At 38.9% G+C, this 24,622-nt stretch overlaps 1 protein-coding gene across 1 annotated transcript in view; it reads left to right on the plus strand.

The window, feature by feature from the left end:
• The window catches only part of adgrd2 (adhesion G protein-coupled receptor D2), a 160,715-nt gene that overhangs the window by 77,483 nt on the left and 58,610 nt on the right, over window positions 1-24,622 (plus strand). Inside the window, exons 3-5 of the mRNA XM_055161493.1 lie at window positions 12,314-12,373; window positions 21,996-22,044; window positions 22,564-22,806. Of these exons, the coding sequence (XP_055017468.1) occupies window positions 12,314-12,373; window positions 21,996-22,044; window positions 22,564-22,806 (352 nt within the window). The remainder of the gene's footprint in view (window positions 1-12,313; window positions 12,374-21,995; window positions 22,045-22,563; window positions 22,807-24,622) is intronic.

Here is a 24,622-nt window from a genome sequence, read left to right on the forward strand (position 1 = left end):
TAGAGGGAGTCAAAACTTTTAGCTTTTAGCCATGTTAGAATGTTACCTCATCGAAAACAAACGAGGAGTTGTGCTTTGCTTCATTCACAAACCTTTTACTTTTAGTTGAGCATAGATTGGCAGTTGCATGACTCAAATTGTCCAAATGATTTTAGGAAAGGTGTAAGGACTTTCAGCACTTCAGACACATGACATCACAAGGTGGGACAGAGTGTTTTCAGTTTTAGAGACAAACTCAGCCTAAATATCCAGGATTTCTGTGTTAAACATGTGAGAATGAAACAAAACACAGACAACAGCGCAATATGGGCCCTTAGTTTAGTGGAATGTGGTAGTCTAGCTCTTTTCTTCAAAGTAGTGACTCTATTGATGTGCGTCAACTGATCTTATGGGTCATTCCAAGCCAAATCTCCGAATGCCCCCGCTCGACCATCTCAGATTTGACTGAAAAAAATTCTAGGAGGTTCACACACTTACCAATAGGAGAAGTCACAAATTTTACCTCCCAACTCCTTATAGTTTTGTCATTAAAAGATATTTTGTCAACTCTGCCCTGACCTGTTTTGAGCAGAGTTTTCCAAGGAGCCACTTTCAGATTGCTGTATCTAAAAAAAACTATTTAAGGTAGGTCCTTCAAATTTTCAAGTTTTAATATTTGGTAAATGTACTTGTACAATATGGACTTTTACACTTTTTTTGGTTTATCACAGATTTCTACTTTTCTATTTTTCAAATATGAGGGCATCTTCGAAGGACTGTTCAAAGTGTAATTTCAAAGACAGGTTTGATATTGAACATACACCTTCCCACACATGCTGTGTACTTTGTATTTTAAAACTGAGCCTCTGTGATGAACACTCTAGAAGATACAAAGTGTTAAAAATGGAAAAAAAAATAATAATGATTTGGTGCCATCTTTACCATGTTATACCAAAAAAATATAGCACCCACCAACATAAAATGGACCATTTTAGAAAGACTAGATGTCTGTTTTTAACATGTTCAAAATTTGTGATGGTGTTCTGCCTTATTTTTGAAAAATTACATTTTGAAAATGTGGTGTCCGCATTCGGAGATTTGGCGTGAAATGGCAGGGGCATTTGGTAATTTGGCGTGGAATTACCCTTATTCTAATCTAGTTGTCCAATCCAAGCAAATATAAGTTTTTGTTTCATGCACTGATGTAAAGAAATAATCATCAAAATAGAAGACATATGCTCTTCTAGTGGTAGAAAAGATTTCACATGATTTTATTTCTTTTTTTGTATCTAAATTGCCAGTCATTCTTCCTGCTTGAAAACGGTATTGAAGCTTTTGACTTTCCGTGTATAACGGTCAGATTGTGTATTGCAGATGTAGAGCTGCTCCAAGGAGATGTTATTGCTTTGCTTGGAATGTTCTACAGTATTTTGCATGTATTCAATTGTAAGCAGGATAGCCTCTCCACAGATTTAACTTGTAACTTAGCCTATAACTTGCCTGCTTATCCCCATGGCGACACACGTTTAATGCCATACTGAGGAAGATTTCAGGCCCATGGACCCTTCACCAGAAAAGTTTCATAAAGCATCTTAAAAACTACTGCATAAACTTAAAGAACACGATCAGTTGTAGCATTTATGTTCCACCCCATATGCATAGGCCTAACAGAATAAGCAATTAACAGTACTGTCCAATGCATATTGTATCTCTCCACATTATAGACCTACCTGTTATTGCTGTTGTCATACCTCCAGGCATATGCTTCCTCAAGTGGCTCGTGCGTAATTTGGCGCTGTAAAAATAAAGAGAATTTGAGCTCTCACTAAACAGTTGGTTGTAATGAAGGGTGACGTGTGGCCTCTAAATCACAGCATGACGAGCTAAAGGATGGGACCTGCCTCGTGTTTGCTATGCTCAGCACTTGTTCCTCGCTAGGTGTGATGAGGACTTAATTAGCTGTTTGTGGATTTGGATTGCATTGTGCATTACGAGAGCGACGCACGGGCAATGAGCGGGCTAAACGCAAACCTCTGTTCTCATAATTGCACATCTGTTTGGTGGGGCTCCTGTAATTGGCTCCTCCTCGGTCATCTCTCCGCGGAGGACGGGAGACGCGGCGCAGGTACGACGCGCGCAGAAGCCGGTGTGCGCCGCCGTGCCTTCAGCGGGACACGGGAGGACGACTGGGACCGATGTTTTGACAGCTCCTCCGGTCCGGGCGCACATTCACAAACACACAAGGCTACGCTGCACACACGGCGCGCGGTCTGTCAAGTGTTACGCAAGAGCACCACCCAGCGGAGGAGAAGGGGACTGCACGTAAAAGGTTTGCAGTTTTAAATGCCAATCGTAACCAAAAAAAAAAAAAAAAAAAGCGCGGAACTTAAGTAGGCTATGTCACGTGTCTTTGTTTATTTCAGATTCTACTTCCTAGCTGCAGCACAACCACGTGGGATGAACTTAGACTGTGAGTAATCTTTTTGTTTTGCAGGATCGAATGTTTTTAAAGGTCCTTATATTACACAAACTGGACTCCTGTGAGCTTTTAGCCATGTTATCTCATCAAAAACATACCAGGAGTTGTGTTTTGTTTCATTCACACATGTTTGAGTAATCTCTTATTATTAGTCTGTGTACATCTCCAAAGCTGAAAGTGATGTGTCATTAAGTGGTAGTTTTCAAGTTAACAGCTACTTTTTACTATCATGCGCATGTTTCTAGTCAAAGTGTTTGGAGTTTAAAACACAGTGGAGCACTTCCTGTATTATCACATGACATCAGAGAGCCTAAATATCAAGGATGTGTGTGTTAAATGTGTGTAAATAAAGAAAAACACAACTCCAGGTATGTGACGAGGAAACAACATTATAACACAGATCAGAAAATAGTGTCATATGGGCCGCCACACACTACAGGAGAATTTGCCCGATTTAGGCTGAGATTTGCTTCTCCTCAAGTTCGGGGAGGTGTGACCTGTGTCCGATTTTGAAGCCGCTATGCTCCCTGTGTGTGTGGTAGGCAATTTTTTCTCACGTTTAAGACCGAAACAAAAAAAAATCCTGTAATGTGTGGTGGCCTTAAGTCATAATCATGTTCACACAATTTTTTAGACTATTGTAGTGTGTGCTGTACTGTATAACCTACTACACAATTAGGATATAGGTCCAGAGTTGGGGAGTAATGGATTACATGTACCAGCGTTACTTAATCAGAGTTCAAATTATGAGTAACTGTATTCAGTTACAGTTACTGTTTCAATGAGAGGTAATTGGATTACAGTTACTTTGTTGAAATAAATGGATTACATGGCGGTTCTTGTTTTCACATTTTAGGCATTTAAAAAAAAATATAAATATATATTTATTTTGGTAATTCCATTCATTGCCGGAAACTAAACCAGGTGTAAACCAGGTCTAAAACAGGATTTAACAGGATTTAATGGGACTAAACCTGCGTGGACAGTGTCTCCTCCCATGCACCGCTCTTTTACTAACCTGATTCTGCATCATTTTGAGTAAAAAACATCAAATATTACTGAATTTTACTGGGCTGGCACCTTTATGTTTGTACTGAAAGTGAGTTTATATATATATATATATATATATATATATATATATATGTAACAGTATGTATGAACTCTAAAACAATCAATCAAGTAATCCAAAGTATTTTAGAATACATTACTCACCTTAAGTAACTTAATTGATTCTGTTACAAACTACATGTTGGGATATGTCATCTGTAATCTGTAGGGGAATACATTTTAAAAGTAACCTTCCCAACACTGTTTGGGTCCAAATTGAAATCATTATTAAACTACATGTTTTATTATTTCTGTAGGCTACTGTCAGTTGTATGTTGTTTATCCATAGAGGTTTTTGGTTTATTTTGTGATTCATTCAAGAGAGACACAAAAGCACTAATATCAATCAATTTTTTATTCACAATTCAAATAAAGTAAAATTATAAACCCTATTTCTTAATTTTCCCATAATCAAAAGACCAACACTGTGTTCACTGTGTAAAACCAGACTTTTTTATAAACCTTTGTACATATATAGAGTCAATATTACTGTATCAAAGTAAAAGTAGTAAAGTACTGTACATAAGTATACTTTTTTGGTATCTGTAATTTACTTAAATACATTATAAAGTGGATACCTTTTTCTTTTACTTCACTACATTTGAGAGCAATTATTTGTACTTTCTACTCCACTACATGTTTTAACAGGACTGAAAAGTAAAGTATTTTGAGACCTGCTGAAAAGTCTGAAGGGTTTATTTTTTAACATGTTTTATAATTTGAGCATGTTGAACTCAAAGGTTGAAATTCAGCACAAATCTGTCCCCAACTTTACTAAATTTATGCTTTATTAAATCTCAAATCCTGCATGAAATACTTTTGGTTTTTACTCTTTACATTTTACATAACAGTACATTTTTAAACAGGTACTTTAATGTGTTTACTTAAGTGGATTTTTTTATGTTTTTACTTTTACTTGAGTATTCGGTGCTTCAGTATCTGTACTTTTACCCATATACATTCTGACCTCATGTGCGTAATCCGAGAACTGGTGATTTTACGTTACGGTTTCACGTGTAACTGCTACAACTAACCCACCAGTCAATACACAATATTCATCCTGACCTCAAATCTTATCACGCTTGGCATTAATAAAAAGATTACACATCTAAAACGGTCACAATGGGAGGAAAACCCACATCTCAGTGATAAAACGCCAATAAGAAAAGAGCGCATTCATCTTGATAAGCAAACGCACGGTGCTATTTCTGCCATCATATAAAAGCATGAATTCAGTGAGGTCTCTGAGGGCCCATATACTTCTGCTCTGCCCCATATTCCCTTTACAGAAGCCTCAGTATTCCAGGGTTCTCATACATGTGTCTAGTGCTGCTCCCCTCTGAGGATTCACCACAGGGCTCTCCTCCACCGGCTCATATTACATCCACAGACATGCGCTATAATGGCCGTGCTCGCTTAAACAGGGAGGTCACAAAACACGAGACGAAAACGCAATCTTGGTCGTTTTTCTTAATGCTCACCGGTCGTAATCTCTCTTCATCCCAGGGCCCGCGTGAAATGTCAAAATATTCTTGAATTGAAATAGAGCGATTGAAAAAATGAAATCTGTAATGTGAACGCGTAATTTTGTCTTAACGCTCAATTCGGATTTTTTTGTGAAATCAGATTTTTTTGCGAGGTCACTCACATTTCCAATTAAATGCGACTTGTATGTGATCTCCAGTGTGGACTTTAAACGCGCCAAAAGTGTCCTGCGAGCGTGCTCAGTGTTTACGGAAGTTGCCGAAACATGGACGTGAGCATTGAGCACCTGGAGATTTTAAAGTTGTCGTTGTACCGGAGCCAGAATATGTACAATTTATTTGTTTTAAGGAGGAGATTGAGAAGGAGAAGGACGGGGTTTTAGGCCGTGGCGTTTTGTTGGGACAGTGGCAGCAACGTCCGTAGAAAGGAACATGTGGGTGCCGAGTCGCAGCCAAGAGCGGTGGGATCGCTCTGTGCTTCGTTGCTTCACTGACACGATACACAATTTTCGAATGATGAGAAGAACGTTTGTGTGCATTTGTGACGTGTAGGTTGGGTGATTATGACCTGGCCGTTCTAAAGATCAGATACGTATCGGTTTTAGGAGCACATATCCAAGAGTCCTGGGTCACATTTGAAAAAAATCTGATCTGTGTCATTCAGACTGTCATTAAAAGATCAGATACAGGTCACATAGGGGTGAAAAAATCAGATTTGGGTCACTTCAGGCTGCAGTCTGAACGTAGCCTTTGATTGGAGGAGTTTTGATTAAAGCTTCCCAAATCGCATGTGGTATTACTGACAGTACTGCTGCGTGTATACAGCGCCCTCTGGTGACACTAGGGCTATTGTCAGACTGCAGGGCTTAATGCTCAAGTCAGATTTTTTTGTGAAATCTGATTATTTTTGCGAGGTTGTTCACATTTCCAATTAAATGCGACTTGTATGTGATCTCCAGTGTGAACTTTAAACGCCCCAAAAGTGTCCTGCATGAGCGTTGGAGGACACGACGGCGTCAAATGCAGCCAGAGTGCTCAGTGTTTAAGGAAGTAGCCTAAACGCTGGGCTTGTCTCCCAAAATACGGTCCAGTTCTTCGTTAAATGGACAGGTTACACATCCACGGCTGCTTTGTTTGTTTGAGACTTGGCGCGCTACAGCCGCGTAACTTTTACTTTCCTTCAGCACATGTCCAGAAGTCCAACTTTTTGTGCAATGGTTAGCATCTTCCTCTGCCTTTTGCGTACAGTCGGTCGGTGCAGAACATTTCGTCGACATTGTGGGTTTTGTCAGGGAGAAAACTTGCAAACATACAGCACTTCAGAATCACACAGCTAGAGATCAAACATTTATGTAAATTTGGCAAACTGAACACATTTTGTACTGTACTGGAAACACGGCACAAAGGAGATTGATTGACAATGGTCTACAGTCTCTTAGCCAATCAGGACGCAAGGGAGGAACCCAATGTGCAAAAGCATGCAAAATTGCACACAAAAAAGTCTGCGAAACAGCAAGACCATGAAAGGTGAACCACGTTATAGTGAGGGATGACTGTACACCGATCCCCCCCAAATATTAATGAACTCACTAACCTCACTTTCCCTCCATTGACTAGACTCTGAGCCTGACATGTAGGTGGGATGAATGCGACCTGTCCGTTCAGACTAAGAAGTCACATGTCAAAAGATGGGATATGTATCAGTTTTAAGAGTACATATCCAAGTGGCCTGGGTCACATTTGAAAAAAAAAACAGATCTGTGTCATTAAAAGATCAGATACAGGTCGCATAGGGGCAAAAAATCAGATTTGGGTCACTTCAGGCTGCGGTCTGAATGTAACCTAGGAGAGGCTTTCAACTACACGGGGTAAGAAACATCCAGAAAATATTAGGGATGATGCAAAGTATGGTCGATCCACTGCAGAGTAGCTTATGTTGTTTCACTGCGTGGTCTTCTTAGAGTAATGTGTGCATGTAAACGTAGTGACTGTTGTGGGAGTGTCTGGAGTCTCACTCAATCTAGTTCCAGGATTGCTTTTGTTGTGAGCGACTGGGAAAGAAGCTATAAAGTCGTCTGTATTTCAGTTCAAACGTGTACATCCAGTAGTGTCGCCATTTTTCTTTTCTTTTGGGATTTCCTTTTTAACCCAATCCACTCAAGTTCAAACGTAGCAGGGGGAGATTTTTGTGAGTTCATGAAGGATGTTGTACAGTTCTCTAGTTTTTTCTCCGTTCTGATGGTGATACATGATGATGTGTTGGGTCTGTTTATCGTTCGTTCTTTTGAATTTCAGTTGAGAACAAAAAACAATAAAATGGGAAATGGAGGTTTTAGTGTCAAACAAAAAAACAGATTTCGCCCTCTCTTTATTTTAAATAAACCTGTGGGAAACAGTCAAATATCTAATCTAAAACAGAGGCTGCATGGGCTGTTTGTGCTTCATTCATCTCGTCATGTCTGCAGAGAACACCATATATGACATGTCGGAATGGTGCTACTGAAACGTGTCGGAAAATGGGCACGTCTAAATAGAGACACGTAATGAAGGGATGTAGGAATAAGCGGCGGACCCCCATAATCAGATAGCCCAATTATTACCTCCGCCAAGGAGGTTATGTTTTTGCCGGCGTTTGTCTGTTTGTTTGTTTGTTTGTTTGTTTGTTTGTTTGTCTGTTAGCAACATAACTCAAAAAGTTATGGACCAATTTTGATGAAATTTTCAGGATTTGTTGGAAATGTGAAAAGGAAGAACTGATTTCATTTTGGGGGTGATCCGGAAGAAATCCTGGATTCTGGATCACTTTGAAATTTTAGTTAACATTGTGGTAAATGGGGCCAAAAATTTTGTTTCTCAATATCTCGGTTAATTATTGACCAAACCCCATGAAATTTGACTCAGGGATGGACAATGGGATCCTCTTTCATATTCCAAAGGCTGATCCGGATCTGATCCAGAAGACTGATTTTATCGCAATTTATATAAAAAATGGGGGTAGTCCTTGGCGGAGGTCTGCGCTCTCTGAGTGCTTTTCTAGTTTGATCTGATTTTAAACTTTAATAATCAAAAACAATGGATTTTAAAATAACCCTTTTAATCTTTAACATGTTCTCCTTAATTTTAATGTTTGCCACTTTACCCTGCGTTCGATTATCCTTTCGAATTGGTTTTCCGAGGAAGTTGCCTAGTGACATGCATGACACGCCCCTATTCCTGGGAGGGCACGACTCGAAAAGTAGACCGAGCAAGGATTCAGAGTCAGAATCCAAGATCGCTCTGCCCACGTGACATGTAAATATGAACTGTTTTGATTGTGTTTGGACACTTTGGTGGTTTAAATGACAATTTCACTCATTCGTTTTACTGCAATACCTTACCACTATACCACTGCCTATGGGTCTGGTAGTCAGTGTTGTGGTGAGGCTACACTCTACTTTCTGAGTCAGACACACAAAACATAATAATATGCTTCAAGCTCGCAGTGTTGAGGAGTAACGAATTACATGTACCGGAGTTACATAATCAGAGTACAAATTATGAGTAACTGTATTCAGTTACAGTTACTGTTTCAGTGAGTGGTAATTGGATTACAGTTACTTTGTTGAAATAAATGGATAACAAAACGGTATTTTCAGTATTTAATTAATTTTTTTTTTTTTTTTGGTAATTCCACACATTGCTGGAAACTAAACCAGGTCTAAACCAGATCTTAACCAGGTCTAAACCAGGACTAAAACCATGTCTAAACTAGATCTAAACCAGGTCTAAACCAGGACCAAACCAGGACTAAAACCAGGTCTAAACTAGATCTAAACCAGGTCTAAACCAGGACAAAACTAGGACTAAACTAGAGCTAAACCAGGTCTAAACCAGGTCAAAAACAGGTCTAAAACCAGGTCTAAACCAGGACTAAACTAGGACTAAAACCAGGTCTAAACTAGATCTAAACCAGGTCTAAAACAGGACTAAACCAGGACTAAACAAGAGCTAAACCAGGTCTAAACTAGGACTAAACCAGGACTAAACCAGGTCTAAACCAGGTCTAAACTAGAGCTAAACCAGGCCTAAACCAGGACTAAACTAGAGCTAAACCAGGTCTAAACCAGACTAAATCAGGTCTAAACCAGGACTAAACCAGGTCTAAACCAGGACTAAACCAGGTCTAAACCAGGTCTAAACCAGGACTAAACCAGGACTAAACCAGGTCTAAACCAGGTCTAAACTAGAGCTAAACCAGGACTAAACCAGGGTTTAACAGAAGTTAACAGGACTTAACAGGACTAAACCATGCTGTGCGGATGTGTCTCCTCCTCTTCTATCAATAATATTTTAATATGGTTAAGTAAAGTCTGGGCTTTTGGGCTCTGTCTTTTAGCAGACAAAATATCTTATGTGAAGATATCTTTGTCTCTACAGCAAATCAAGTAATCCAAAGTATTCAGATTACGTTACTCACTTTAAGTAATTTAATGGATTATGTTACAAACTACATTCTGGGGTATGTAATCTGTAATCTGTAGGGGAATACATTTTAACCTTCCAACACTGCAATCGGATCGGACGAACGCATTGTTACTTTTTTGCATCATTTCCCCTTGTCAAACCCTGTGTGAACATCAGAGGGAAACCGTGTCACTCACATCAGATGTAGCTGTTTACATGACATTTCCATTATCTGATAACTCCAGAAATCACAACATGATCTGATTTTTGTTATGCATGTAAACAAAGCCACTGACAGACCATTATATCCTATGTCCTCAAAATCCTCAACCTATATCTAAAGAGTTCTCACTGGAAAAGCAACAATTATAAAACGTTGGTGTCTTTATTTTTGGAAGCTTTTTTGATTGTCTGCATGGTCCTTGTTACATGTAAATCTTCTCTTGCTTGTGACTTGCGAAAAGTAGGTCAGTAGTCGTATATTAACATTCAGCTCACTGTGTCTAATTTCACATGAACCCTGAGAGCGTCCATGTTTGACTGCGGTCAGCTTTGTGAGACCACCCCGTCTTTTCTGTCCCATTCTCTTTGTGCCATGCCTGGGCCTTATGCGGTTTATATGGCAGCTTTAAAAGGCGGTTTCCGTGGTAACGCTGTGACGCTGGCCGCTGTCCTCTGGCTCTTCAGCCCCGGTCTGATTGATGGTGGAGGGGGCGGCTGTAAAGACAATCTGCTACAGCTAGATTAGGCCGGTCAAACATGGCCCCCGATGATGACCAGTCAGGAATGTCTTTTTACAACTCCTTCACTTCGCTCGGTGCAGTTTACCCAAGAGAGACAAATGCACTGTAGCCTACCAAAGGAATGGAAGACGGGGTTGATGCTGTACAAGTATGATGGCTTTCATTTGGAACCCGTGCTGGAAATGACAAATCTTCTTGGGAATACTTTCAAGACTCATACTTAGTTGAGTCAGGGATATGTTGGCTGGGTTCTGAGTAGGACTATCATTAAGAAGCTGCCGATACGATACATACCTCGATACATAGGCCACGATACAATACAGTTTTCGATTCAATACGACACAATATATTTCAAAACGATTTGACACGGTTCAGTAAAAAACAAAGGCTAAATCATGGCTGTGATACTAAAAGTCTTTATTAAACCACTAATTTCATATGAAAAACATCAATTTTACTCAAAACAGTGAAAATGTCAAGTGTAGTAGTAGTAGCAGTAGTAGTAGTTGTGCAAAGTTAAAATGAAACACAAACATTTTAATCATCAAAACAGTGAAAATCTCAAATGTGTCAGATATATGAGTTTCATTTCACTAATCAAAAAAAAAAAATAAAAAATTCTTGGTGATATATTGATACAGCAATCCCCGATATCGATACTGTATCATCACGTTAAACAGTATGATATATCAATATTTCGATATTTTTGCACATCCCTAATCAGTAATGCAACTAATATCCTGACTAGATACTCGTTTGAAAAAGTACTTCTTTTGGAATATGGTAGAAAAAGTTTCAGAGGTAGTCATGTGGGTAAAGCTTTTGTAATAATTCATAAAAACAAAACAAAATTGTACCTCTTTGACGTTTTAGAATGATTTTAGCAGAACTATGAGACTATATTGCAATATTTGAAAACAAAATATTATGATTTTGTTTTGCAAATTATATTGAAATTTGTGTATCATCACACTGTAGTACCATTGCTTGGAAGTTTGTTTTTGTTTTGTTTTTCCATTGTCAATTTTAATTAATCTTTTTTAAACCTGAGTTTGTATGCTGAATATTCTATAGCATGGGTCTCCAACGTTTTTCTTCTGATCAGTTACCTTTACTAAACAAAATGCCAGAGAGCTGCTTTAGCAGTCACAAGAAACTGACTGTGCCATGGTAAGCCTTAGGCTGGGTTCAGACTGCAGCCTGAAGTGACCCAAAACCGATTTTTTTGCCCCTATACGACCTGTATCTGATCTTTTAATTTTTTTCAAATGTGACCCAGGCCACTTGGATATGATCTTTTGACATGTGACTTCAGTCTGAACGGGCAGGTCACATTCATCCCACCTACACGTCAGGCTCAGAGTCTAGTCAATGGAGGGAAAGCGAGGTTAGTGAGTTTATCGACATTTGGAGAGATTGCTGTATTCAGGCCAAACTGGAGAGGCCTTATCATAACCGGGTGGTTTTTTGAAATGATTGCCGAAAGAAATAGCCAAGTGCGGCTACAGGCGGTCCTGGGACTAATATCAATGAAAAATAAAGAGCCTGCGAGCCAAATACAAGGAGGCTAAATACTCAAACAAACAAAGTGGTCATGGACGTGTAACGTGTCCATTTTACCAAGAACTGAACCGTATTTTGGGAGACAAACCCAGTGTTTAGGCTACTTCTGTAAACACTGTGACATCATTGTATCCTCCAACGTGCATGTGGGACACTTTTGCGGCATTTAAACTTCACACTGGAGATCACATACAAGTCGCATTTAATTGGAAACGTGAACGACCTCGCAAAAAAAAAAAAAAAAAGGGATTTCACAAAAAAATCCGAATTGAGCATTAAGGCCTGCAGTCTGAGTGTAGCCTTAGATGGGGTACAGTTTGATGCCTATAAAACATAATCCATTATTAATTTATTAGTGCACAACGTAAGGCATCAGAATAAAACATTTACAGTGGTAATTGGCAAGAAGACCTAGGTCCAATAGAAACAATAATATTTTCTTTATGTATATATCCCAACTCTTCTGTGCTTATAGTAATGTTTTTCCATATTGTGTGTTACATGTATTTCCATAGTGCCTGTCTTTCCTGAAGCAGACCTGCTCTTCTGGGAAATCCTCCTTCAGTCCATCACATGTAAGTTCTGGGGCTTTTGTACACTGCCTCCACCACCTCCGCCACTGTTTGACGTTTTCATACCGTTCTTACAACCCGAGCGTTGTCATGGCGTCGCTTTGGGGCGGCCCAGGCAGCAAAGTTACAGTGAAGAACAGGAAGAAAGAGAGAGAGGAGAGAGAGAGGAGGTGTGGGGGGGTCATTTGGTCCTATGTCTTTTGTCAGATTGTATACGGCCAAAGCTGTTGATTAAAAGAAAGCAGAGGGTGAAAAGCGTTTGAGAAGAGGGGAAAACCCGAGCTGTATTGGCGGTACAGAGGCCTTGTTAAGGATCACAGCTTGAGTTAGATTTATGTGTCTTTAAGCGATGAGAATGGACATCCAGTTAAACTCCGCCCAAGTTTTTTCCCGTTCAAAGGGGGGTAAAGTTAAGAACAGTGAAGTAAAGGGGTTGAGAAGATTTTCACCCCAAAAATATAATTTATGTAGTGATTTTTATTTTATTTTATTTTTTCTTTTCATTATTTACACATTTTTAAATTGTTCCTGTAAACTTTGGACTCTGGAAAACTCTTGGATTTTTTTATTTATTTATTTTTTTTTAAAGATGCATGATGTAACTTTTCTGGTAAGAATCCGGGACCTGGTTGTGTCCATGGAGATATGCTGGGGAGATTGCTTTTGCTAGAATGTACCACAGTATGGCATTAAACTTACTTATTATTTAACTCTTGATGTTTAACAATAAAACAATACCTTGAAAAATATAAATTCTACTGTAATCGGCCCACTTCTCCACAAACCAAACCTGTAAATTGGCGTTCCAAAGCAACATCTCCATGGTGACTGACCTTTCATCCTAAAAGTTACAAAGTGCACCTTTAATATTTGGACATTGCAGCTCAAAAATAATGTCTGAAAGCAAATAACAATGGAAATAAAAATAAATAAATAAGATATGAGAAAAATAAGTCCAAATTACAGTATATGTTTTTCTATGTGTAATATTTATTAACATTCCAGTCTGGACGGCAGAGGTGGGGACTTGCAGGTCGTGACTTAGGCTCGAGTCAGACTTGAGTCACTATTTTTAGAACTTGAGACTTAACTTGATAAAATAGACAAAGATCTGGGACTCAACTTGGACTTTAAGGTCAATGAATTGACTCAGACTTGAGCCCTGTGACTTTAGACTTAGACTTTAGACTTGATGCGTCTCCTAAAAAAATCCTAAAAAAATATATGTTTTTAGAAAATGCTTTTCTCTTCACAGTTGATAAATGCTGTGCTTAATTTTACAGGAACAAGCTGGAACATGTCTGTCACGCTTCTTTATTGTTACTTTGGATGTAACTGAAGTACTGTGAGATGGTACACTCAAATGTACTACAGTAATATACAGTACAACACAGTAAAACAGGGAACTACATAGAACATGATCCTTCCATTTCAGTGCAGACACACGACAAACTAACTGTTATTAAGCACTTTTAAATCTGAATTCTTTCTATTCTGATCATAATGATTCACACTCTTCTCAAGACATTTAAAAAGGAAAAAAAAAAAAAAAAAACATTTCTACAATTCTTATATAAATATACAATGACTTTTTAAGAACAAGGTAGTTTAAAAGTCATATAAACTGCACAAATCTAAGCCATATTTGGCACTTTTTTGGTTTAAAGACTTGAAATAACTTGAAGCTCAGAGCAGGCGACTTGGACTTGACTTGGACTTATGGGCCAGAGACTCGAGACTTACTTGAGACATTCAAATCAATGACTTGGTCCCACCTCTGATGGACAGTAAAACTTGCAGAATCTTTCCCTTGTTTGAAGTAGTATAAAAGTTCCTGTTATTTCTGTTATCGACTTTTTATTGTCCGGTTGGCCATTTTCTTACAATTAATGACAACCATTTTTTATAGTTGAAAAGATTAGTGGTTCTCAAACTGTGGTCTCAGTTCCAGTGGTTTATTAGAGGATTTCTTTTTATTTCAGTTCTTCGTATTCTTGCCATCTTTTGTGTTAGCCCCCATGTAGAACTAAAGACATGGTTTAGTTCTATTCACTAGTAGTACTGGCTGTATACAGTTTAGGTATCTGTACTTTACTTGAGTACATGTTTAAGTAGATTCTTTTTACTTTTACTTCACTACATTTGAGGTATCTATACTTTCTACTTCACTACATTAGTGAGATGGACTGAAAAGCAAAAGTATATTTTTATTATTGTTTGAGACCCTCTGAAAAGGCTGAGGGGTTATTTTAACACATTCATAATTTCAGCAAACAAAAGTATACAAATAAAAAGAGATTGAACAAAATGTATCAAAACCAATACATTTGAGTTCTTATATACATTATAAGAACCCAAAATCTGCTCAAAATACTTTTACTTTTTACTCTATAAGTACATTTTTAAATGCATACTTTAATACTTCTAGTCGATTTTTTTCATGCTATACTTCCGTTACTTTTACTTGAGTATTGTTTTGCCCTAATATCTGTACTTTTACTTAAAGGTGCAATGTGTGACTTCTCCGGTGGAGGGTCCGCCATCTGCTTGTCTCCATGGTGATGTTATCGATTTGTGTGGGGTGTTCCACAGTATGGCATTAAGCAAATATAGCTTGTATTTATTAAATTACAGGTGTTTTTATTTCTCAGAACTACCACAAAACATGCATTATTTCTACAAGCTCATCCACTTCTCCATAGATCTGACCTGTGACCTAGCCTGGTCATGTTTGTCTGCATGGAGATAGTTAAATTACAAGCCATATTGTAGAACATTTCAGGAAAAAAACAACATGAAGTAAGGCCTTTAAGTAAGAAAAATAAGTTCTTCTTCCACCAGCAACTCTGCAGTCAACTATGAACCCAGGACAAAAACAAAGAATGAACAAGACCATCTGCTACTATTATGTCTTCTTTTAGGATACTAGTAGAGGTCTGTAAGTGCGATTGAAGACTGAAGTAGGTCAGGCTCTTTTTACAGTGCTGTGGTGGTAAAGGGTTGCCACGGTAACGCTGGGATATGCCACAGTTCTTAAAGTTCTTTAGCAGTTTATGGCCAAACTACTGGAGTGTATTTGACTGAGGCCTACTCCTCCCCGTTTCACCAGCTGTTGATTTAACAAGGACTTTTAGTGTGTTGTAAGTTTACTATGTTGGACCTCCAGATTCATTGGTACAGTGTTTCCCAAACTTTGCTTCTGGGGACTCATATTTTAAAAGTCACAAACCTTCCCAACCCAAGTCAATAGACATTATTCATAAATCGCAAAATAAAGGTGGATTTGACCATTATTGAACATTAATGAGGATATTTTATTGTTGACTGAGTGATCGTGTCTCTCTGAACAATTAGTATTACTCAAGTTTTAAACAATGAAAAACATTGAAGCAGCAATAAAAGGATCCATAAGTCACATATTTGGACAATAAATGTAGCCCGTTTCTTTTTCTTTTCAACATTCAATTGAACCAGCAATATTGGAACAAAATAGTCAATAAAATAATTACAAAAAGATTAGAAATTATGCAGTGTCTTAACAGTTCAACATTTCTAATGAGATAGGTGGGCCTGTCTGTGTTTTTGTAGTGTGTTCCAGTCCGGGGTGCAGGAGCAGAGTGCAGCAGCAGATCAGGCACAGTATTCAGTCTGTTTTTGAGCTTTGTCTTCATTTTTGTGAGCACAGAAAATCCCAATTCACACATATATGTAGTTGTGAAAGAAATAAGCATAGAAATACTGGCCCTGCTCAGGACAGGATATTACGAAATGCTTATCCAGAGTGACAATAATATATTTGCTGATTCACTCGCTCGCTCATGTGTCAGAAGTGTATATTGCAGACCTACGTGCAGATCGTGACAGGCTGGCGACCTTCTAAAAAATGCAACCCACCCAAGAGTCACGACCCTGTCTTTGGGAAACAATGCATTAGAAAACCAGTCTTGTTCACATAGATCAGCCATTCCCAAAGTCTGCAATGTTGTGACCCCCCTACCGATGCAAAAATCACACAGGGCCCCCCAATAATAATTGATTATTATACATTTAATAGCATATGTCATGTTTCACTCCCCTTTGATTAAAGGCTCCATATTACACTGTTTTCTCATCTGTTATAATGTTGTTTCCTCATCACAAACAGACCTGGAGTTGTGTTTTGTTTCATCCATGTTTAACACACAAGCCCTGCATATTTACGCTGAGTTCTTTTCTCAAACAAAAAACACTCTCTTCCACCTTGTGATGTCATGTGGTAATACAGGAAATGCTTCACTGTGTTTTTAAACTCCATACACCTTCACCTAGAATCATTTGGATCATTTCGGCCCTGGATTGACAATATCTCTTCTGAACAGGTAAAGATAAAGCTGTTAACATGAAAGCTACCACTTTGTGACATCACAAGTTGGAACAGAGGATTACTCAAACATTCGAACATGACTTAAAGCTCACAAGAGTCAATTTTGCTCAATATAGGACCTGTAAATGTTCAATCAATAACCATGTCTGTAGGATTAATACAGTTATAAAGTAGTACTGTACATTTAAATATCTTCTGTTAAGTTTATTTCAAGCTCATTTTCTTTTGTTTGTTTTGTGAACAACCTTTGGGAGCCCCTCTGCTCTGACGCAAAATGCTGTAGTTTGATTTGGTCCAAGACTCCGCCCACAAGCCCATGTTCCTGCACATCAATTTTCCACTCACAAAAGCATGATATAAAAAAATGATACACTACGACTTCACAAACCTGATGCGATTCATTCGGCTGTTTAGAGAATATAGCTTTTTCATGATAAAAAGTTCAGATTTTAAATGCATCCAGGAGAATTGACAAAAAATAAATAAATACAATAGGTGAATGAACTGAACTGAACTGAACCTAAAACAAAAATGTCATGTTTTGTTTGTACAGGTCTAAATCACACTGTTAGCCATTTTCACGCATAGGTCATTTTTGTGAAGGAAATTATGGTACTTCGGAAATTGCAGCATTTCCAGTTTGATAATTGTTATGTCCATTGAAATTACACTTTTAATTTGATGGCGAGCTTACCTTAAGACATTGTATGTTGTATTTCATCCTGTCAGTCGGTTGAGCAGCCTGTGGATTTAACATGGCTGTTACATTTATACATTAACCTCCAGGAGTGTTTACAGCAGTGACACATGAGTGACAATAGGAGCTCTACACTGTAAAATTACTCTGTGCACAATGGAATCAGCAGAGCCGTCACTGTTCTTTATTTTCTGGCTTTTATCCCACAGTTAACCCTATATGCCACAAGTACGAGACATAGTTTTTCAGTTGCTGTCAAACCAGTGATCGCCAACCTTTTTTCCTTTTTCCTTCTATTTTTATGAGTTGCAATTGGGATTAGGTTTGCCATTTCATTCCATTTCAGGGGCAAAGGTGAACATATGGACTAATACCCGAATGTTTGTTGAGGCTTGTACTACAGGGTTCGCAAGTTTTTTTTTTTTATAAAGACACTGCTGCCTAAATAACTGCAGTATTTGTGATCTTTGCAGTTGCAACCATTCAAATCGCAATGCCAATTTTATTACGATTAATCTTGCAGCTTTACTGAACATAACATTGTAGACGCGCAAGTATTTTCACTAGTTTCCCGGTTTGTTTCTGGCAGTCACCAAAAGGCCAGACGAGGCATATTTCAAAAGTACCATTTGGACTGTCAGGTTTTTAGCTCCTTCTATTTGGTGCAAACACTGATGACTGAGTGCTTTCTTTTTATCTGCAGTAGCCTGGAGAGAGACTGACGTACTCACTTGTTTTAGCTGGATTCTATCACTGTTAAGAGGAGACCAAAAGCCTAAACCAGAGCAGGCTGCGTTCCACTTGGCTCTCCTCCAACTATGCACTCTTAGGCTTGGACTCATTGAGAATACTAATTGGAGACTTATTTAGTTCCAATTACAACTCCCTGTTTTGTGTTGTAGCGCCTTTCGTAACGATAAATAAAAGACTTAAATGAGTTTATAAGGTGTTGGTACACTCCTGAACCACTGAAATGTCCAATAGCAAGAATTAACTCAAGTAGAGCTGCTTGCTTTAACCCCAAGCTCAAACTGCACACAGTCCAACTCCGGTCCAGTGGTCGCTCATATTTTTATACTGTCTTTACAAGTACTGAGAGGAGCTCAGAGCACACATGTGAAGCTCCAGTGGTGCTGGTGGAGGTGCTGCGGCGGCGCTCCAGATCAGTTCAGTTGGATTCTCTTTTTGCCGGACACTGGAGCGACTGCAGGCTTTTCCCTTCATACATAAATGTTTATTGTGTGAACACGTGGTCTCTGTGCAGCCCTCAAATGTGCAGACAGCAGAGCTCCGGGCCTCATCTGAGTGTCGCCACTCCCACACCACATGCAGTCTGAGACCAGGGTAAACCTGCACATTTCTGTTTTATTTGAGTATTTGCACCTCAAAAATATTTTGGTTTGGCTTACTGTGAGTGGGGTTCACCTCTCTATATATGTGTTCTGTAATGTGACACATCTCTATGGAGACAAGCAGGTGGCGGACCCTTAACCATAAAAGTTACATAGTGCACCTTTAAACAAGAATCACTAAAAACGCCTTTAACATGACATTAACTAGTATCTCTGTTTTGGTCCAGATGAAGTGCTCTGTGATGTACTGTACATTCAGCGCTTGAGCTGTGCTTACAGTACATTACAACAGAGGCCTCCCTATAAAACACATACTCTTAAGTGTATAAACAAGGAATATGTGGTCAAAATGTCCGCCGCCCTCCCGCTCCTCGCCACCTCCTTTTGCCAAATGCCTGACACTGCTTGCGTAAATGGCTTCTTTTAAAAAATAGCCACATTAGCATGACAATACCCCACGACTGCTGGTGCGAGAGAGGGAGAGAGGGAGGAGATGGGATGGGTCTGCAGAGAAGAGGGGGCTCTTAGGACATAGACTCTTGGTTGGTTACCGGACTGTGCATTGAAGACTGGATGATTCTTTTTCATTTTTGAACCAAGTTTGGATTTTGTACTATTTTCGAGGACTATATTTTGATCGGACAAAGTTATATGGGGCTCTTTGAGTGATAGAGAATGTATCAGAGATTGAGAACCTCGAGAAACATGTTGCAATGGGACACTACTGAAGGACATAGGAGCCTAACCTGTCATGTGTTGTAACTGTTCTGTTTTATTGGGGAAGAAGAAATAGTTTTGTCTGCACGAGTTTAGACTGACCCAGAGATGACCTCTGCTCTGCAAACTGGACTGCTGCTTTTCTCTATTGTGGTAAGACAATAATGAATACATGTTCTACTACTAATGTTGAGGATGATCAATTTGACTTAGCCTAAACAATTTGTTGTAATTAAAGCAACAGTGTGTAACTTTCTAGAGGTAGCATGCCACTTGCGTGATTCTGCATGCAGCTTGTTTATCCTTCAGTTAACCATGCGAAAGCTGTGTATAAATAAATGTTCAAACATGATTTAACTTTCTGGGCCGACTATGACCAGCACATAGTCTTATTACATCAATTTATGATATCCAAAATATCAACCGAACCAATATTTGAAGGCCAATATTTGATCCAGCAAAGTATCTGTACCAATATCTGATACCAGTATTAGATTGGAGTACCACTGAAGAAATAATCTTGCTTGCACGAATCACCAGTTTTAAGATTTTTTGAAGAAAACCCTATTAGTCTGAACAACTACATCTTCTACTCTTTGAAAATCTGATATTGCAGTCCACATTACGTATGCACTCATAATGGCATCAGATATCAGCACCAATAGTGAAAAAATGCGTAGATCCGATATCGACTTCCAAATATTATTTCAGCCGATATCCTGAGTGGAAATACAATGATGTAATAAGACTGTTTACTGGTTGTAGAGGACTCAAAAAGTCTCACAATATTTTAACTTTTATTTTTCACAAAGCTGTTGTGTAGTTACTAGTGTTATTTAGTCACCAGCTACATATCACATTTGGATCCGTTTTGTCTTATTTTATCTCTGCTCTGGTATTGGTTGATATTGGTTATGGAAAGATACTTATGGGTGCACTATGTAACTTTTTAGTTGGGGGTCCATCACCTGCTTGTTTCTATGGATATGTAATTTCTCTACCTGGAATGTTCCACAGCATGACATTAAAGAGCTCTGCCTTATATTTATTCAATTATATGTGGTTTTATAGCTCAATAATGCATAGAAAAACAGCATTCTGACTGTGAGCAGGGCTGCCTTTCTACAGATCTGACTTATAACATGGTCTGGTTTGGTCTCCATGGAGATAGAAAGGTTTAATACCATACAGTGAAACATTCCAGTAAACTAACATCTCCATGGAGTATGAGTATCAGAAGTGAAAAGGCTGGATCAGTGCTGCATAGTCCACATGAAAAGTGAAGCACACAAACATGTGCCAGCTTTTCCCTCTCATCCTGTCAGTTTTTAGCCATTGTTGAGATAGTTGAGATAAATGGTGTGTTCCTGGGTGCAGTGTCCAGTGGTGTAGGAACTTTAATGAGTTTGGTTTGTGTGGTTTGTGTCAGAAGGTCAAAGAGGCAATGCTGCACCTTCACCTTGGTATTGTCCTCCTCCTGTTGATACACGGCCCACACAGCCGTACACTATGTGGACTAGTGGGGCAAAAGTGAGATTAAAATATTCAAATGAACTTCAAAATTCTTTTCCATCAAATCAAAATCAAACAAAGTCACTGTGTTTATGTAGAATTTCTACTGCAAGCGGTGAAATGCCTCAGTTGTCCAGGTAGGATCCATAGCAAAGAAGAAATGTAATTCTGTCAACTGGACAAAAGTTCTTTGATTGAATAGGTCTTGTAGCTCATGCTCAGCTTGAATGAGCTGCGAAACTTATTTTGCCAAGAAAAAGTGAAGAAGTAAAAGTTTACAGAATGAACATAGTCTTGTGTGTATAGGCGAGTTTCATTGTTGACAAAAGCGCGCGTTGCATGCTGGGAATTATTTTGGTCGGCGGCAAGAAACACTAATTCAACATGACGGACAGAGCGAGAAAGCACGTAAAGGGTATTGATCCTGGTTATTTATCCACTCTAACGGCAGAGGACCCAAGACCATTTGACCAGAAATTGGTCATAAGCATCGATGGACGACAAATCACCCTTTTCAACCCCGACAAAAGGTGGACCAAACCAGATTTCTGGTCAGAATCGCCAACTACCTGGCTAAATACTCACTTCGGCGATATCCACAATGACTTGGTGGAAACTCCTGGGCCATTCACAGCAGAAAAGATGAAAACCTCCAAGAGTCTCGATGTGTTGTTGAACCTTTGTTAGGATCTTCTACGTTTGCTCTGTGGATGTTTGAAAGTCATTTAATTCACCGTTAGCGGTTCTTTTCACTCAGAATACGAAAAAGACATTTTCTTTCTTACGTGCTTCTATTTGTGCAGCCGATAATGCAGCAGGAATTTACCATTATCGGGGATAAATACGCGAGGTTACGCACTGTGTTTGACCGCTATCGTGTTTCTTGCCTCCGACCAAAATATTTCCCAGCATGCAACGCGGGCTTTTAATAACAATGACGTCAGCTGAAACTCGCCTATACTAGTGTTGTGTTATGTGTTACAGGTGGTGTGTGAGACTGAGCCTACAGCAGACAGAGCCGGGGAGAGTCAGGGTAAGACACTAAATCAGCCTGAGAACCCCTTTACAGCCCACTGCTGCTGCTCATTGTGCTGTCTTTTATTGTGTTTTAGTCAACACATTAAATACCCAAATTAGACCACTGCATTTGCTGTGTTGTCCACATTTAAAAAGGACAGTGACAAAACATTCCCATTTAGATACATCGTGATACATGGATTTATCATGATATGTATATTGATATATCACTGCTAAAATATCTATTACTTCAGACATGTCTGAAGAAGGGCTTGACCCCATCACATTGTGGTGTCATTAAAATGCTTGAAAGAACTGCAGTGAGGATCTCGCAATTTTTGTCTTTGGACCCAGCACACAGTCACATCTTTTATTGGATGTGCATGTCTATTTACCAGCTATTGAAGTATTGCCATATCATGAGATTACCTGTTCTGTGATCCAAGTATGACGTATGATATGCATTGATGTATTGTATTGACTTATCCTGTGTTTCAAATTCTCAGTTGAATGTTTGGTGTTGTATTGTGCACAGAACCAGCCTCTCTGGTCCACCTGACGTCACAGTGGGCTTTTCAGCTGATCAACATGTCCCTACCCTTCTCCAGAGCCCAGAGCGTGTGCAGAGGACACTTCAGCACACTGCCCTCCTCTGACCAGGAGGAGGAGGAACTACGTGGCCTCCGCCAGCTGCTCCTACAGACCGGAGTCATCTCACCAGTCTGGATTCAGGATTCAACCAAAGCACCTTCAAAACCACAGGCCCTGTCCAAACAATGTAAGTACACTAATACACACTCATAAATGTCCTGTTACATAAAATTGACTCCTTAAACTTTAAACCATGTGAGAATGTTGTTATATCATAGTGTTTTGTTGTGTTTTGGTTTATTATTAGTCTGTCTATATCTCAAAAGCTCAGTAGCTCTATATAAATGGACATAGCTAATGCATACCTTGATACCTCGATCCACAGGCCACTATGTGATACATATCTTGATACAGTGCACTTTCAGTTTGATACAATATATAGATGTTCAGAGAAAATAAAGGCTAAATCATGGCTGTGATACTAAAAGTCTTTGTTAAACCACTTCTTGTGCAAAATAAATCTGAAACACACCAACTTTAATCATTAAAACAGTGAAAATGTCAAATGTGTTGCATAAACTAGTTTTCTTCCTATAAAAAAGCCACAAAACTTTAGCACTGTCACAAAATAATTTTGTAAAATATACCAAAAAATACTAAAATACTAATACTTGGTGATATATCGATATAGCTGCCTACATTATCAATACTGTATCATCACATTAAATGAAACGATATAGCGATATTTTGATATTTTTGCACATCCTGACCCTGGCTCCAAATGACTTACACTTGAATATTATCACACCTCTCTCTGTAACTGCTGCAGTTAGCCTTGACAATTTGGTCTTAAAATGTTTGTAAAACCCACTCTACATGATCCTGGTGTTTTTATTTCACTATTTTGTTCATTACTAAATTCAAATTTTTTAATATGATCTTTGGCTCCAAATTCGCCCCTAAAACCGCCAACCTGGTGAACTTCATTTGACTGGAGCCATCTGTTCCAAAAGGGTGACGTCACACTCCCTTAGTCCACTTCTTTATACAGTCTATGGTGGGACTATGGATTTAATTGAGTATAATTCTAGCCATGGAATTGAAATTGTTAAGTGGATGTACAAACAGGTAGTCCTGGTTTAGACCTGTCTGGGATGCCCTTTAGTCCAGATGGAGACTTGTTACCTGGTCCTTGAAAGGGTTGACCAGGTTTTGTATTCACCCTGTGTGTGTGTGTGTGTGTGTGTTTGTCTGTGTGTGTGTGTCTGTCTGTGCACCCAGGATAATTCTGCCATTTATGGACTCTTTGTCACCAAATTTGGTATGTGGGGCAAGCCTCCGTGCCCGATGCCATAAAAAAAGTTTGGTGATGATCCGAGGTCATTTGAGGTCACACGGGTCGATTGAAAGGTCACGCCATTATAAAGGATCGGCAATTTCGCCAATTTCTGAACCATCTGCGGCCTAAAATATTCACCCAATCATCACACAAGTTGACATACACATAACCGGGGTACACTGGATGTTACAGGTTGAAACCACTCAAGGTCACTTGAAGGTCAATGTAACCAAGGTCAAATATGCATTTTGGGTCATAACTCCGTGAAGGATCGAGCTAGAGCAACGGGAGTGGTCTCAAAATCTCAGAAAAAATATTATCTATTTATAATTCTATGCATTTGTATGGTAAAATATTAATTGTGTATGCTGTCAAAATTGTAATTGGAACGAAAATAATTTCCATTTTTTTCTTTTTCTGGTGATACACAACACACTGATCTACAGTCACACAACTAACATACACACAAACTCATTACACACTAGTAAACATAGACATTCTTATGTGTGACCAATATCACACAAATGTTCATGGGCCTGTACAGATACACACATTGCAATGTGGATATAATGATCATGTAATATGGGTTGGGCTCCTCATAAGCTGCTTCCGTGGTGATGAACTGCCCCCACCGATGCCTCATGGGGGACCAGGTTGCTATTTC

This window comes from Boleophthalmus pectinirostris, unplaced genomic scaffold (assembly GCF_026225935.1).
Source record: "Boleophthalmus pectinirostris isolate CB_2022bp ecotype Guang Dong unplaced genomic scaffold, ASM2622593v1 HiC_scaffold_4, whole genome shotgun sequence".
Taxonomy (NCBI): Eukaryota; Metazoa; Chordata; class Actinopteri; order Gobiiformes; family Gobiidae; genus Boleophthalmus; species Boleophthalmus pectinirostris.